The 18,092-nt window shown below is 39.9% G+C and overlaps 1 protein-coding gene across 1 annotated transcript in view; it reads left to right on the top strand.

Moving 5' to 3' along the window:
* LOC144607839 (glycylpeptide N-tetradecanoyltransferase 1-like) overlaps positions 1 to 18,092 on the top strand; it is a 41,898-nt gene that overhangs the window by 357 nt on the left and 23,449 nt on the right. Inside the window, exon 2 of the mRNA XM_078424965.1 lies at positions 15,345 to 15,447. Coding sequence (XP_078281091.1) covers positions 15,345 to 15,447 — 103 coding nt within the window. The remainder of the gene's footprint in view (positions 1 to 15,344; positions 15,448 to 18,092) is intronic.

Below are 18,092 nucleotides of genomic sequence, written 5' to 3'. Positions count from 1 at the left end.
GTCCATCACCCCCATTACGCTTCCGCCATCAGGGTGCTGGTTGCTGGAAAGGCGTGGGTTTAATAGGATGTAGTTCCTCCCGATCTGACCTTACAGGAAGGAGTCAGTCGCAGCGTTTCATTTATTTAGCAGAGCTTCATTATAAAAGTTAAAAATATATATTACAGTTCGGATGGAAGGGAAGCTTGCGTTAGTCCAGCACGTCCCTACAGCCCCAAAATGTCCCAATGGGCTTCAGAGTTAATTGAGTACTTTTGAATTGTAGGCTGAAGGAAAACGGTTGTTAAGTTTTGAGTAGCGGTTGAGATGTCACTGATTTTAAATTTTTGTGATCTTGGTTGATAAATAAAATGAGCCAGACGCTGAGAGGTCCACCGTAATTTTCGGATAGAAATGCGGAATCTTTTATTCCACATCTTTGCAGATTGTTGGTGTTCTGCTATCTGCAAAAGAGAACCGCGATAAGGAAAATCAAAATAGACTGTATTCTTCCAAGAAGCGTCAAAACAGACTTTTAAAAGATTCTATAGAAACATGACAAGGAAAAGATTAGCAAAAGTTAAAGTGCCCTTTAGATTCAGACGGAAGGAATCGTAATGAGGAAGAGAAATCGGCCTTAGGGTCGGCCTTAGGGTTGGACTTGGTCAATGAAATGAAAGTGTATTTATGTTCGAAGATAGACACAAAATGCTGGAGTAATCCAGGTAGCATCTCTGGATAGGAGGAATGGGTGTTAGGAATCGGTATTTATGTTTGACAGATCTGTTGGAATTAGTGGAAGGTCTTCAATAAAATGCCACAAAAAGACCAAATTTGACCACATGGAATTGTGGTCAGTGCGCTGGCATGATTGATGTGTGACTAACTGACAGAAAAGTGAGAGTGGGACTAAACAGATCATTTTTTGTTGGAAGGGTGCGGCTGGTTTTTAAGTGCCACAGAGATTGATGCCAATCTTCCTGATCTACATAAATAATTTGGTTAAGGTGATTGTATTATATCCAACTGCGATGATAACAAGTTGCTGAGGAGGATGCAGTGAGACATTGTGGAGATAGAGACCTAAGTGAATGGGCAAGGACATGGCAAGTACAATGTGGAAAATTGCAAGGTCACTTTCCTTTTTGTACTAAAAAAAATATATATATTTAAAGATGTGAGGTTGCTGTTGTCCAGAGGGTCTTTGGGTCCTTGTTTGCAAATAACAATGTTAAACATTTAGGAAGTTAGGTTGTGCCTGACTTTATTGGAAGGGGATTTGAGTACAAGAGTTAAGATCTCTTTCACAAATTACAATGAGGTCAGTTGAGCCAAATCTGCAATATTGTGCACTGGTCTGATTTTCCTTCCTAATCAAGGATATATTTGCACTAGAATTTTGAAGCTTCACCAGATTTGCTTCTGGGATAGGAAGTTTATTGAATGAGGAAAGATTAAGCAGACTAGGCCTTTGGACGCGTTTAGAAGAATTTTACAAAATTCTTAAGATGCTTGAAACAGTAGATTTGGAGAAGAGATTTCCCCAGGCTATGTGTCTAACACCATGGGTCCCAATTTCCAGGTAAAAGGTTGGACGTTCAGGATTTTGAAAATAAATTTCATCACCCAGAAGGTAGAGAATCTTTGGAATTCTTTGTCCAGGAGAACAGTGGAGGCTCTGACAACGGGTATATACATGATCAAGTTTAACTACCTGGAAGGGAGCCTTCAGATAATGGTAGTGCTGTTTTTCTGATTCTTCTTGGTGGAAGAAGTTGTGTGTTTGGGAAATCAGTACTTTTTAGTTACTAGCGAGTATGAATCATCTAGGGAATATGAATCAAATATAAAACATCAAGTGAAGTAAAAGATCCGCAAAGCTTATTAGATGGAGGATACGGAATGAGGACAGATTATTGCGGCAGTTCCTTTGTTTTTGTACTTTACTGGAAAGGCAACATTTACTCTCTCTCCAATGCTCTTAGATTATGTGCTCTTGCCTATTGAGTGGGGCTAAAAATAATATTTCCAGACTCCAAAATAAACTGTCAACAACTGAGCCTAGGCTAACCTTTGAAATATTATTGAAATGCTATTAGGTGTGTGGCTGTTGTGCCTGTTTCAGATGCGTAATGATTATCTGGAGTATTGTGATGTTAAAGTGGACACTGTCTTCACAATATTATACAAGTTTGAGGCTGGTTGGAGGGAAGCTGTAGATGCTTTGTGCCACATGGAAGCGCGTTCCTTCAGCCCGCTGAGTCCACATTATCCACCAAACATGCATTCACTGTTCCTACACTAATTATATTTACTATTCATACACTAATTACATTTTATTGTCCCCACATTTCATTAACTAACCCAGACTTTACCACAAACCTATCACTAGACGCAAATTATAGTGACCAATTAACCAACCAGTCCACCCTTGTATTTAGAGATCTGAAGATTTTCACCCAGAGGCTGGTAATATATGCAATGAGCTGCCAGAGGCCGATACAATTACAGTATCTAAAAGGCAATTAGATAGATACTTGAATAGGAATAGCTGAAACCAAACACCTGGGGAATCCACGATGATCACAAAGAACATGTAAACTCTCCAGACAGGTTAGGATTGAATGCAGGTTGTTGGGAGCAGTGATGCAGCAGCTCAACTAGCTACACCATTGTGCTGCCCTCTTTATTAAATTTGCCTTTCTCCCCACTGATATGGAGATGCATTTTCTAATTGATGTTTTGGTGGGTTTTCTGTGCTGCTTGAAGCACATGTGCTGCAGCATTTTGAAGAAACAACATTCCAAAAGGGGATAAGTGACAGGTGTTGGCTATCTTATTCTTACAAACTTGCCCAATGTTTGCCATCAAGACTTTGATGGAGAACAGCTGTGTGTGAAATTTCAGCAGTGTGTCAAGTTGATATGGCTAAACCAGCAATGTAATTTAAACATGTCTTATGGAAAGCCCAAATGTGGCTTCGAGCATGATGAATTATTTAATATAGGATAAAAGTTCCTCACGAGGAGAGAATGTTTTGCAATCTTGGAATATTGATGTGAGGAATGCATTTTTTCAAAACATTAGTGATAAAGGTTCTGATATTACATTGGAATCCATATAAGAAAATAACTGCAGATGCTGGTACAAATCAAAGGTATTTATTCACAAAATGCTGGAGTAACTCAGCAAGTCAGGCAGCATCTCAGGAGAGAAGGAATGGGTGACGTTTCGGGTCGGGACCCTTCTTCAGACTGAGATACATTTTTACATATCCATATACATTTTTAACTTTGCAAAATGAGTCAATTACAATTATAACTGCATTTCAGTGATATATTTTTAAAAATCACATTCATAAGCACTTCTCTCCCAAGCTTTTTACAGCTTTTAACCTCTAAATGTGAGAACTGGCTAAACAAAAATAATGCAAATGCTGGAAATCTGAAATTTTTTAGAAATGCTCAGGGGTTCAAATGTTATTTGAGGAGAGGGAGCTCAATTTATGTTTCAGACAAACTATTTGCCATGAGAAATATGAGCAGCAAAACAGGTTTCAAAATGCAGAATTTTGAAAATTTGTTCAAAAGGCAATTGAATGCTGAGAAAAAATAAATTGTTAACTGGTGGAAGAAGCTTGCCAAACACTTTTCATCCACAACAATAGGAGAGCCTGGTATATTGAAGCATCCGCAGCCATGTTTATGCTGAGTGGTCATTAATATTAGCTGCCTCCATGATTCTAATCCTTCCTTCCATTCTGAGCATATTTTTGTGCCTATTTTAAAACCTCTTGAATGTCACCATCGTATTTGCTTTTACCACCATCTCTGTTTGTAAAAAAAAAAAGCTTTCCCCACATGCACATGGTGCCTTAAAGTTATGCCTTCTAGTCTTAGCCCCAACCTGCATCCTCTACAAATTGCACTGTAGGAACTCACCAAGAATTCCTCACAATCTCCCAAACACAAGACTCCAACCACTCAGGTGTGTAAGGGCAGTAAGCTTGTAGGAATGCATCCATCTGGCATTTCTCTCCGGTATTTGTTGCTGTTCTGTCACCACCACTGGGTCTAAATTTTGGAACTGCCTATTGAGAAATTATGTGGGAGTTCCTTCACTAAACTGCGAAGATTCAAGTAAGTGTTTCAGTGCATCTTTCTGAAAGGCAATTGGAAATACGATACAATAGAACTTTATTTATCCCAGGAGGGAAATTGATTTGCCAACCGTCATAAAAACACAAAATACATGAAACATGAAGTTAAAGTAACGAGTGGAAAGGATTGAGGATGTGTATAGATGGGGGAGGGGGGGGTTGGAGAGGAGTCAGTCTCAAAGGTTTGTAGTTCAAAGGTTTGCATTGTTGTGTTCAAATCTCTTCATAGCCTCTGTCATTCCTATCTATAGAACTTCCTGTCCTACAACAATTCTCCAACCTTTTCTCTGCTATCTCAACACCGTTTCATCAGGTTGGCATTTTTTTGGGTTAATTTTGATGCTCCTGGTATAGATTCCTAAGCTCCTCATTGACCCTGGGTTGATTCACATGGTAGTAATAGGAAAGGAATATGCTGGATCACACCACATAGTTTTATGTTTTGGTAAAGTGCAATCCTATTTCTGCTGAAGACCTACTCGTCTGCCATCCCATTTAGCATGATGGTATCCTCATTGTGAAGAAAGGTCTTTGTATCAGCAGACGTTGTGTGATGAACATTACTCCCAATGCTGCTATGGATTGAAGTCATGTAGGTTTCATTACTTACTTCAGTCACCGCAGCTGCAAACAAAATTCGAGAAGCTCTCTGCTTCAGACCTAGGTCTGCTCAGATAGCATTTATGCTGCTAAGTTATTCTTTGCATGGATATTGAAGTTTCTCACCAGAAATATCTTTGTGTCCTGAGCAGTATCTTCTATAGACTTGCTATTCTTGGTGCTTTTTCAAAGTATTCAATGTGGAGGAGTACTGATTCAGCCGTGAGGGAGGGTGTCTCCTTTTCACCTCTAGCCTTTGTCACTATTTCCACTCATTTACTAGTCTACACCCCCCCCCCCCACCTGTATTTACCTATCACTTGCCAGGTTTTTGCCTCGCCCCTCCCTTTCTTTTCCAGCTTTCTCTCCCATCTCCAGTCTGAAGAAGGGTTCCGAGCCGAAACGTCATCTCTCCATGTCAATCTACAAATGATACATAGCTCAGCACTATGCTTTTTGTTCAAGATTCCAGCATCTGCAATCTCTTGTCTCTCTTTTTCTAGTTATGCAAAACTTGAAAAATACTGTTGTTTAACTTCTTTGGGTCCAAAGTTAGTGATCTTCCACTTGGGCAAGATTATTTTGGGCCCAGTTCTCAGCTTAGATGTTTTGCCTTCTGTAGTTTTTCCTTGCGCAGAGGATAAGCAAGCTTAACCCTCCATAGCTGACTAGTGTCCAGCATTTTCAGGCTCTAATATGAGTGTGGAATTTTTACCTATTTCTTGCTTTCCAACCCAAATCATAAAGCTATTTCTACTAACTGATTTGCCACGCATGTATTTTCAAAACGTTTTTGAATTACTTCTGAAATTTTATCCCTGTCTACATATGTAGATTATAGGTCCACGGTCCATCGAGACCACTGAAATGTTCAGCCAGATTAGTTGCACATGATTTGCCTGCAATAAAACTGCAATTACTATTTTATAAGCTTATCTATTGAGGTTCTCAATTAATTTCCTGACATAATATTTTTAAGCAAGCTACTGAAAATCACTTTGTTGTCTCCAGGAAGTTTGTTGAGCTCTAAAATGGGTGATAGCTGTGGAAGCAATTTAACATGATGAAATAAGTTGCTTAAAGTGTTTAATTGATGTGCTCTAAACATGTCAAGAAATTGCAATGATATTTGTATGGGCAAAGAAAATCACTCGATTGAATGCCTCTTATTAAGATTTTCTTCCATGTGCTTAAAATGGTCTTGGAACCTTGAAGCCCAAAATTAGTTCTTCAATTAAGTAATGGCAAGATGGGTGAATTTTGTAACAATCAGAATAATCCAGGAACAAAATCTATCCCTGGTCATACAACTCCCAATTAATTATCTGGCTAGAAATATAATAATTTAAATAAAATACCTAATCAAGCAAGTAAGAGGAGTTTCTATTAAGTACCAATTGGTTTAAAAAAAATCTTGTTTAATGGGGAAAGGATATTGAAAGTGAATTCATAGGATGCACTTCAGCAATCCTGCACAATAACCTCTCCTTGTTCCAGGCCTCAGTCCATTCTCTGTCCCTCTACAGTAATGGTAACCAGCTTGATCTTCACAGATCATAGTCGTAAGGCACAGAAACATGCTTTTTGGCCTATCATGTTCATCTATCTTCTATATACTAAACCTCTCGTTTGTTTGTTCCTGAACTACAGCCAAAATGGTACACGATAGCGCAACAATTTTAGGCCCACCTTACTCACTCAAGAAGTTTCATTGAAATCGGTGTTATATTTTTAAAGTTATTCACATTTAAAAGTTTAAATCTATCTCCTAGGAAGGGAGGGAGGATAAAGGGGGAAGGGTGGGGAGGGGAGAGTGGGGGAGGAGAGGGTGCTGCACCTATGCAGAAGAGGTTTGGGCCCAACGGGTCCACTTGGTCTAATGCCAACTATCAAATACCCATCTGTAGTAATCCCATTAACCAGCACTTTATCTGTAGCCTACTTTGCCCTAGCTATTCAGATGTTCATCCAGACGCTTCCTAATTGTTGTGGGAGTTTCTGCTTTCGTCGTATTCTTTAACGTGCTTTGGATCCCAGGGTCTCTAGCCCTTTAGATCAGCCTTCTATGAATGACCTCATGAAGGCCCCACATTAACTTCACTGCCTTCTTCTATATATATATTTGTTACTGCTTCAAAAAAAATTAGTCAGATAGGATCTCTCACTAATAAAGCCATGTTGACTATTCCTTATGAATCCTTGTTTTTCCAAATATAATCCCCCCGCCCCCTCAGAACTTTTCCCAATAACTTTCTACCATTGATGTTAAACTCTGTGGTCTATAATTAGCAGGCTTATTCCTGTTTCCCGTCTTGAATAAAGGTACCAGCAAAGATTTAAACATCTTTTTATAGGTTGTATGTTTTATCACACAGAGGTGATTTTGTTTCATTCTCTCTCCCACAGATTCTAGAATGGCCTTTGTGCTCAGCTCTCTTATCAGCCCCAGGTGCTGGGAAAGTGTTGGAATGATTTTCTCTTACAATTTAAAGTGTGGTCCCTGTTTCTGGGAAACACCCGTGGTTACGTATTTCACATTTTAGCAGCATTTTCGCCCTTGAGAACACGGAATTCTACAATGATATGACTAATACAGGGTAATGCGAAGATGACAACCTTCAGAAAAGCCAAATTTTTGGATCAAATGTGCAGTGCCACCGGGGTATTTCTCAACCAAGTGACAATATTGTGCATGCTAGTCAATCTACAACCCTTTTCAAAAATGTTTACTATACACCTTCATTATACATTTACTTAAAAATTTTCTTACAGTCAAGATGGATTTGAAACAATTTTGCCTGTTCTCATCAATTATTAAACTAGGGTGGTACTTCCTTAAATGATTTCCATTCTTTTACCTGTGATGTTAGGCTAATGCATCTTTTGTTGCCTGAATCAAGTTTATTCCCTTTTTTAAACAATAGTGCCAATTTTACTTCCCGTAACCAATTGTTTCCTTTTATGCCAGTGGTCATCAACTTTCTGCTTATGTCTTTAAACAACTCTGGTTCTGTACAATATTTAATCTCCTATGCTGATTTCTAGCTGCAGTATTATTAGGAATTCATTCAAGCATCATGAAGTCATTGACCATGGGGACAGTGAAAAACAGCCAGCAGTACAATTTTGAGGGTCATGCTTCTTTGTCCTTTGAAGAAGTGACATAATAAGGAGATGCTGTGGCTTGGACATTTTCCAAAATTGCACATGGACCCGGTTGTAGAATATAGATTTTGGAAAGGGTAGAAAATTGTGCAGGATTGGGCGTCCATTTGTTCAACAGGTTGGGGCAAGTTCAAAGCACACTGCAGCACCATCCCGACAGAGGAGACTTTCATCTTTTACAATGGTAATGTACACTCACGAATTACCACAATATTCCTGATATCCCTTGAGCTATGACCCAGAAAGAGATTAAGTGTATTCCTAAATTTGTACTGCCATGCTGTTTGCTGGCGAAAGACTGGAGACTTGTAACAATTAGTGTACCGTGGGGACTAATAAAGCCATGTTGTTCATTATTTATATTAACGATTTGTATGTAAATGTAGGTAGGTGATGTGGTTAGTAAGTTTGTGAATGACACTAACATTGGTTGTATAGTGTGCAATGAAGCAGGTTTCCTAAGATTATAACGACCGAGGAATGGCGAACAGAGTTTAATTCAGATAAATACGTGGTGTTGCATTATGGTAGGGAAAACCAGGGTAGGACATGCACAATAAATTGTAGGGTCTTAGGGATTATTGTAGAACAGAGTAGTGGTGTAGGTACATAGTTCCCTGAAGGTGGTGACACAGGTAGATGGGGTAATGAAGATGGCATTTGAGTTAGAGCATCATGTTAAAGATGTACAAGACATTTGCAAGACTACGTTTGGAATACTGTTTTCAAGTCTGGTCACCCTGTTAGAGGAAAGATGTCATTAAACTGGAAAGGCAGCAAGCCAGAAAAGGATTTGCCAGTGCAGTAGTGGGTCTGAAGGTTTGAGTTATAAGGAGAAGACAAGTTTGGAGGGATATGGACCAAGCACGGGCAGGTGGGACTAGTGTACCTGGGACATTTTGGCCAATGTGGGCAAGTTGGGCCTGTTTTCACACTGTATCACTCTATGACTCTGAGTCTATGAGAGGCTGAATAGGCTGTGTTACTTTCTGTGGAATGAAGGAGGCTGTGGGGTGACCTAAAATTATAAGGAGCATGGGTAAGGTGAATAACCACAGATTTTTCCTCAGGGTAGGGGAGTCGACCTAGACAACATAGGTAGGAGAAAGATTTAAAAGGGACCTGAGAAGTAACTTCATCATATAGAGGTCAGTATGAACAAAGAATGATCTGCCAGAAGAAGTGGTAGAGCTAGGTACAATTATAAAATTTAAAAGACATTTCGAAGATACATGGATAGGAAAGGTTTGTAGGGATTTGGGCTAGGTAGAAGCAAGTTGGACTAGCTCAGTTAAGGAACTTGGTCAGCATGACTGTGTTGGTCCGAAGGGTTTGTTTCCGTGCTCTGTAACTCTTTGACTCTGACCATCTGTACTGCTTCCGTAATGCTTTCACATCCTAGCCTTGAAAACCCGGTAACAGACTTCTATTGGAACTTTCTCTTTGATTTGTCCTTTATTGTTCCTATTATTTTGTTGCCTGCTGGTTTGTGAGAGCTGTGTATGGATCAGTTTGTTCACATGTCCGATTTGAGCCACTATCAGCATTAGAAGAAATCGGCATGTTTACATGAAGGTTCTCTGGCTCTGACTTTGTTCCTTTATCTGACTCAAAATGCACCCTTGCATAAAGAAGCAAGGACATGGCAGCTGCTGAAATCTATAAAGGAAGAAAAGAAAAAACATGCACTTCTGTTGCACTTTTTACCACCTCCAAATGGTGTTGCATATTAAATAAAATATTCCATCTGACATTTCATTTGACTTTTTTGTAAAATTAAATTAATTTGTCATCTTCAGCTCAACAATCTGAACAAATATTCCAGAGGAGTATGTTTATTCTGGCATTGTCCATTTATTACACAGTGCTGACATGATCTGTTATTCATTGGAACTGGATGGAAACTTCCTGATCAGCACCCAAAATGCTTTCATTTTTCTTTTCTATTGTGCCCTTCCCTCATGTGATATACTATATGATTTTTACCATACAAATACTGGTGAAACAGTGATCCTTCCTGCATGGACCACTTTTAACTTCCGCAAAATAACGTAAGTTTTGGGGCTAATTAGTATCTCACCATTTGGTGCCTAAATATTTGGTCAATCAGTGTTTTATATTAAACATTTCCATGTATGAGATGAGCTTAAATAGTTATAGTTGCAGACAATCAGTTGGACAGTAGTTTGCTCCAGCAACTGCTCCAATAAGGGTGTCAGATGTTATGGGGAGAAGGCAGGAGAATGGGGTTGAGAGGGAAAGACAGATCAGCCATGATTGAATGACGGAGCAGAATTGATGGGCCGAATGGCTTAATTCTGCACCTATATCTTATGAACTTGTATTCACACAGATGATCTATTTTAATGTTGACTCAAAGCATTCTGCTAGTTGGGGGGGGGGAGGGGGATTAAAAACTGAGTCTAATTTGGAACCTTTCAGTGGGATGGTGAGGCGAAGACATCAGCAATCTCCAAGAACCAAAAATATATCTCTTAATATGTGATACTTTATTGAATATTTATTTGGCGACACAAGAAACCAGATGCTGGAATCTTGGGGAAATGATAGTGCTGGACAAAATCAGCGGGTCGGGTAGCATCCATGGAAGGAATGAACAAACAACTTGTTGGGTTGGATGTCTTCTTCAGACCAATTGTAGTGGGGGGAGAAAGCTGGAAAAGAGAAGTGGGTGCAGTGTGCAAAGCCTGCCATGTGATAAATGGATACAAGTGAAGTGGGGATGATTGGCAGATGGGTGGAGATGGTGACAAAGACTAGAGGTGAAAATGAGACAAAAGGGTGTCAGATAGGGAAGAAAAAGAGTGAAATGTAAAGTTGGAGGGGGGTGTATAGAAATAGGGGAATCCTATCTGGGTGGTAGGGAGGTGGGAGCTGAACTGTGGGATACAGAGGAGACACAGTGAGAGCTCCATGCACAAAAGCAGGAGGGAAACCAAGGTTACTGAAGAAAGAGGACATCTTTGATATCCTAGAGTAGAAAGCCTCATCTTGGAAGCAGATGTGGTGGAGATGGAGAAATTGTGTGTAGGAATGGATCCTTGCAAGAGGTAGAGTGGGAGGCGATATAGTCCTGGAAGCTGTAGGAGTTAGTGGGTTTGTAGTCGACACCAGTGGATAGTCTGTTGTGTTGCATTAATGTGTCTGTAAAGCTACAGCAAGTAAGGGTTTCATTGTTCAGTTTCCAAAACATATGTCAGTTAAACACCCTTGACCCACTTGATTTTCGAGCATTGCAAAGCAAACTTGGAGTAATTTAAGTAGAATGTGTACTCCCTTAGAATCACTGTTAATTGTTGCTTATTCCTTGGAGTTTCCATCGTTAGAATTTTGTTTCCATTATTGGGCAACTTGGAGCACAGATGTTCAATGCCTACTGCCTGTGCATACTGCTCTCTAAAAGTGGTGGCTTGAAGAAAGGTCCTGCCCACCATGTATCGTCAGTTAATGTCATAAATATATATAAAATGGAAAACCAAGTCAATTTTTTCTAACCTTATTATGAACAATTAACTCCCTGAAAGTGGTAACACAAGTAGAGTGGTAGAGAAGGCATATGGTGTGCGTGTTATCACAGGGGTATTGAGTATTCGAGTCAAGATGCAACTTTATAAGACTTTGGTTAGGCCGCAATTGGAGTATTGCATGCAATTCTGGTCACCCCATTACAGGAAGGATGTTGAGGTTTTGCAGAGGAGATTTACCAGAATGATTTCTGGCTAAAGTGAATGAAGAAGGGTCTCGACCTCAAATGTCACCCATTCCTTCTCTTAAGCGATGCTGCCTGTCCCGCTGAGTTACTCCAGCATTTTGTGTCTACCTTCGATTGAAACCAGCATCTGCAGTTCTTTCCAACACGTAAAGTGAATTAGCTACAGGGAGAGGTTGGACAGACTTGGATTGTCTTCTCTGGAACGGCGGAAGTTATGGGGAGACCTTATAGAAGTATTTAAAATTATGAGAGGCATAGATAGGATAGACAGTCAGAACCTGTTTCCCAGGATGGAAAAATCAAATACTAGGGGGCACAGCTTTAAGATGATGGGAGGGGGGGGGGGGGGGGAAAGAAGAGAGGGGGAGGTTTAAAAGAGATGTGTAGGGCAAGTATTTTTTTACACAGAAAGTGATAGGTGCCTGGAACATGCTTCTGGGGTTGGTGGTTAAGGTAAAAAAGATATGGTCTTGGCATCATGTTCAGCACTGACATTATGGGCTGGAGGGCCTGTTCTTGTGCTGTACTGTTCTATTCCATATACTATATTTAGCATGACTGTAGGGTAACAGCCACCCACACTACCATTGCCCCAAATTCCTGAGCTTTCAGCCCTTCTCCCTGGCACTGCACCTACTGATCAGATCCCTTGGCAAAGATGGAACCCAGTCTCACCAATGACTTGTACAGTTACAATACGAGATCCCAACTTGTGCATTCAGTGCTCTTACTGACGAAGGCAAGCATACCAAAGACCTTCTTCACCACCTTGTCTATCTCTGCTGCCACTTTCAGAAACAATGTACTTGTACCTCTGTTCTATAATACTCTCCAAGGCATCTACTTGTTATTACTGTGCAAGTCCTGTTTAACTTGCCAAAGTACAACTCCTCGTTCTTGTCCAAGGTAAATTTAATTTGCCACTCTTTGGCCCATTTCCCCCAACTGATCTAGATCCTGTTGTAATCTTAGATGATCCGCTTCACCATTCATTCTACCAACAATTTTGGTGTCATCTGCAAATGTATTAACAATATTAACACCATTGTCATTCAAGTCACTTTTATAGATGACAAGTAACAGTGGACCCAGCACCAATCCCTCCAATCTAAAAAATATCACTACCACCTTCTACCATCCTCATAGTGTTGTTGGTATGTGACAGGATTTGTCCTATCATTCAGGAGAAACTTTGTAAGGATAAGTTTTAGAGTGCATTTAAGCAGAACAATTCTAGATTCTGCTCTTCAAACATGCTTATTAGTTGGAATCGAGGTTTAGATCTGTCAAATATTGGAATAAAGCACTTTTGTTTACTAGTCTGTCCATAATGACGTGATTGTTCGAGGCCTGAATTTGGTACATCGTAGGTATTGGCTAAACTGTAGATCGGAATAATGACATTGATCTACATTTCTTGAGGAGTATCTTCAGTAAGAATGAACTTTAAACTCAAATACACTTTCATCCGTGTTAATTTACTGACAGATAAATATATCTCATAATGTTATTAGAACACTATGGGCAGAGTAAAATTCTGATTTAACATGGCCTGTTAATCAGAAATGTTGATGATTTAGCCACTCCCTCACTTGGGCCTCATTTCACACACTCCCTTTAAGCAGAGACCTGAGTTTAATTTTATCCTGGAGTACTGTCTGTAAGGGGTTTTCCACATTCTCCCAGTGACCATATGGGTATCCTCCAGGTGTTCTGGCTTTCACCCACTTCCCAAAAATGTGTTGGTTAGTTTAATCAGCTACTGTAAACTGGCACTAGTGTGTAAGTGAGTTATAGTGTCTACGTGGGAGTTGATGAGAACCTGAGGAGAATAAAAGGAAATGGGATTTGTGTAAATGGGTGGCTGACGGCTGACTTGATGGGGCCTAGGGGCCTGTTTCCATGCTGTACGTCTCTATGACTCACTCGCCATGGGAACCAGTTCCCATTGTTCTCTGTATACTTGTAATAAAAACATAAAACATAAAACATAAAAACATAAAAACTTTAAACACTTCAGGTCTGGAAGATTTTTGAATCTCTTCCGTAAAATTTACTGGGTTCACTTAAATTTATTATACTACGGTGAATTTATTATACTGCGGTGTAATTAGTCCAGAGTGTTGGATTATTAATAGAATAGTATTCAACAGTCCAGAAAATCTGCCCATCATCACCAAAGTCCCAAATGTTACTAATTAAGGGAGCTTTACTCCAGTGGAATTAATACACACTAATTAGATTTATCTTGGGTTTCACATATTATGGAAATCTGATGGGATATCATGTCAAGAGCCTGTAACTGCTCCCAACTATGTACTCTCAAAATGAGTGTTTGATAATAATAAAGATGATTTGATTGTGTCTAAGTCACATCTACACTGTGTATACCAGGGATTCATATGGGTGTCAGGGGTATGGGGAGAAGGCAGGAGAATGGGGTTCGGAGGGAGAAATAGATCAGCCGTGATTGAATGGGGGAGTATGGCCTAATTCTGTTCCGATCGCTTATGAACTTATGAATGTCTGGAGCAGTATAGCTCCAGGGTTTATGCAACACGTGGCAGCACTCTGGAATAATATAGATCTGAGTGTAGCGCAGTACCAGCATGTTAGTGGACCTACACAGTCGCGTTTAAGCAAAAATTTGCACCCATATATTAACTAAATGGTAGTACACCAATTTAAGAAAGTACTGTGGGAACAACAGATGACTCCAATCTCACTGAAGGTCACTAGCAGGATACCCAATCTAAACACAGTGCTGGAGCTACTCGGCAGGTCAGGCAACATCTGTGGAGGAAATGTACAGACAATATTTCGGGTTTGGACCCTTCTTCAATCTGACCTGATCCATGAAGGGTCCCGGCCTGAAATGTTATCTGCCCATTCGCTCCACAGATATTGCTTGACCTGCTGAGTTCCAACAGCAACAAACTTTGTGTTTTGCTCAAGATTTGAATGTCTGCCGTTCCTCGTGGAACTCTGCATGGTGCTTACGAATGCCACATGTATATGTAAAATAGAATCTCTTTGCTCATAGTTTTGTGTTTAATAGATTGTTCATTAAATTAGAAAACTTCTCAAACATTTCAACTATAAAATCCTTCCCCCTACCCCATTCTTAAAACCCAAACTTATATACAGCCTGTATATATGAGTACGTGTTGATGAGAGACTGGCGACCAGGATTTGCCCACTGCATCGAGGCTACCAGCATCCTCTGCCATGGTGGAACTCTGTTTATGGCCGCAGTTCTGACTTTTGAATTCTTTAACGCATAAATAGTTTAAAGGAGCAGAATCCTCCCTAACCAGAGGAGGACCTGTATGGTGTAATAGTGCCCTCTAATGGAAACAACCATACTTTGACAAGGTTCTTTATTTAAAGATCTCCTAAATCTGTGTAATGGGAAACCATGTTCTAGAAGAAATATAGAGAAATCTCAACAGTTTAAAATGGCTTTGCATGCTTTTTAATGATGTGACCTTTCTGAGATAATTTAGTAAAATCTTGTTTTTATCCTGACACACATTAAATCCAGGTGACAGGTTAAGTCCACCTCACAATTAATGTGGTGGGCTTGTTAAATATTGAATCTAACTGTTGTTCGAGTGTTCAACTAACTATTACCAGCTGAATGGCTTTGCTCAATTCTAACTTTGAATACTAGTTCTAAATCCAGTTGTAATTTTTCTTTTTGAACAGTAAGATCCCAGGGGATGAGACGGGAGCAAAGAAGAAAAAAAGGAAACCAAAACGCAAGAAGGAGAAAGGAAGTGGGAGGCCAGACTCAGACGATCAATCAAAGGTATGGTTTAAATAGTTTACTGAACTGTAAATGGATGTACTGTACTGGGAATCTGTGTAATGGGAAACCATGTTCTAGAAGAAATATAGAGAAATCTCAACAGTTTAAAATGGCTTTGCATGCTTTTTAATGATGTGACCTTTCTGAGATAATTTAGTAAAATCTTGTTTTTATCCTGACACACATTAAATCCAGGTGACAGGTTAAGTCCACCTCACGATTAATGTGGTGGGCTTGTTAAATATTGAATCTAACTGTTGTTCGAGTGTTCAACTAACTGTAGTTATATTGACGTGCACAGACTAGGAGTTCATAACCTCTCCTGTCTTTATCGCTGCTGGTTAATTGCTGTATATTTTTGACACTCCTTGCTTTTTATTTCATTCATTGCAGGATTATCAATGTAACTTAACCAAAGTGGCTCAGTTCAGAGGTTGATTATTCTGGCTTATTGTGAACAACCTTGAAGAGGAGAAAGTTATGGCAAAAGAGACAGTAGAAGTTTGCTAACTAAATACCAGGAGTGAGAGATTGCAATTATAAAGGATAGCTTGAGAGAATGGATTTTTTTCAATGCAACACGAAACACTAATTTTCATTAATGTACTTTCAAACTCAGGATGACACAAAAGCTTTAAAACTGTGATATGTGGTTGGACAGATTGTGGTTCTCAGCAGGCGAAACAGACCATTCAGCCGGTTTCATATTTTCAAATTTAAAAGGGATTCAAGGGGAATTCCTCAGCCTTTCCCACCCTGGTACACACTCAGTTCTCCCACCATCTCCCATCCCCAGTCCCATATTTTCATCTGTCCCCTCCTTTCCCCCTGTCCACTTCCACCCATATCCCTCCCTCCAGCATCACATTTCACTACTCTTCTTTTCTTATCTGACACTCTTTTGTCCCCTTTCACCTCTAGTCTTTGTCACTATCTTTGGCCATTTGCCAAACACCCCCACTCACCACCCCACCTGTACTACCTATCACTTGCCAGGCTTTGCTCCACCCCCACCTCTCTCTTCCAGCTTTCTCTTCCCCCCCCTCCCCCCACTCCATCAGTCTGAAGAAGGGCCCCACCCCAAAACATCATCCATCCACTCCCTTCACAGATGCTGCCTGACCGGTTGGATTCCTCCAGCACTTTGTATTTATATTTACCTGCATTCATTCCAGATCACTCTATGCTCTGCTCATTCAAGTGCCTATCAAGTTGCCACTTATATATATTTATTATTCCTGTTTCCACTACCTTCTTTGGCAGCCTGTTCCAGATACTACTGTGTGTAAAAAATGTATTCTTCAAATCTTCTCCCTCACCTTAAATTTATGCTATATAGTTTTACACCCCCTTTCCTTGGGAAATGGAAACTAGCCATATGCCTTGTCTATGCGTCTCGTGATTTTATAGTTCTATCATGTCACTGCTTTGCTTCCTTTGCGCCAGGGAAAGCAGATCCCAGCCTATCCAATCCGCTCCTGATAACTCAACCCCTTCAATCCAGGCAGGTTCCAATCCTTGTGAATCTTTTTTGTATTTACTCTGTGTGATTATCAGAGAACACTTCTGACCTTCATAATTTAAAAAAGTCACTGAAATAGAACGTTAGGCTGCAACTTTACATTCTGGTGCTGCTGCAGCAGTGTTTGGTGACTGGGATAATGGACTTCTGATTATCACGATCAACATCCTTTGTGTGAAGTGTGACTGGCCATTAAGAGTAATTTCCCTGTGCTTAGTTTTACCAGGGCTCATTGCTGATGCACTCGGTCAAATGCTGCTGTGATATCAAAGGAAGTCGCTCTTGCCTTGTCTTGCATCTGACATTTTTCACTACCAGGAAGTCAGTTATAGTTATACATCATGGAAACAAGCCCTTTGGTGCAACTTACGCAAGCAAGCTGACCAAGGCACAGTACCGATATTATCCCACTTGCCTGAACCTAGCCTATTCCTCCAAACCTTTCCGATCCATGCACATGTCTAAGTGTCTTTTGAATGTCTTCATTGGATCTGCCTCTTCCACTTCCTCTGGCAGCTCATTCCACATATGCACCACCCTGTGTGGAAAAAGTTGTAGCTAGAGTCCCCTTTAAATATTTTCCTTCTCCCCTTTAAACTATGCCTCTAATTTTAGACTTTTCTAACCTGGGGTAAATATGGTGGCTGTTCGTCATTTTATAAACCTCTCTGCTGACCAAGATATGTGCCTGAGCTAGTTGCATTTTCTGTGATTTGGTGAGAGCCTGGTAGAACAATACACATGAGATAACCCTCGTTAAGTAGGGAGGAGGGGAATTGTTCCTCAAATTGTTAAATTTCAAGGCAAATTATTGAAGGCCATGATCTAATCTGTGGACAGTCATTGCAATAAAACTTGAGATGCTTTCTATGAAATCTACTTGTTTGAATGTATGATCTTTTCAATTCCGTAAGAGATTTTTGTTATTTTATTCAGACATCTGGTGTCAGAATTTTTTATTGTTACCATTTGTCAAAGTAGACTGGTTTGAAATGTAATTCTCAGTGAGTGAAAATGTTTGTAATTGTTTCTTTTGACCTTTTAGTGGTTGTAACATTTCCATATTTATATCGGATATTAACTTACCCCTGTCATCATTGGACAGGGATGCTAGGAGCAGAAT

This window comes from Rhinoraja longicauda, chromosome 29 (assembly GCF_053455715.1).
Source record: "Rhinoraja longicauda isolate Sanriku21f chromosome 29, sRhiLon1.1, whole genome shotgun sequence".
Classification (NCBI taxonomy): domain Eukaryota; kingdom Metazoa; phylum Chordata; class Chondrichthyes; order Rajiformes; family Arhynchobatidae; genus Rhinoraja; species Rhinoraja longicauda.
The sequence above is the reverse complement of the archived record's forward strand: the minus strand, read 5'-3'. Positions and strand labels throughout refer to the sequence as shown.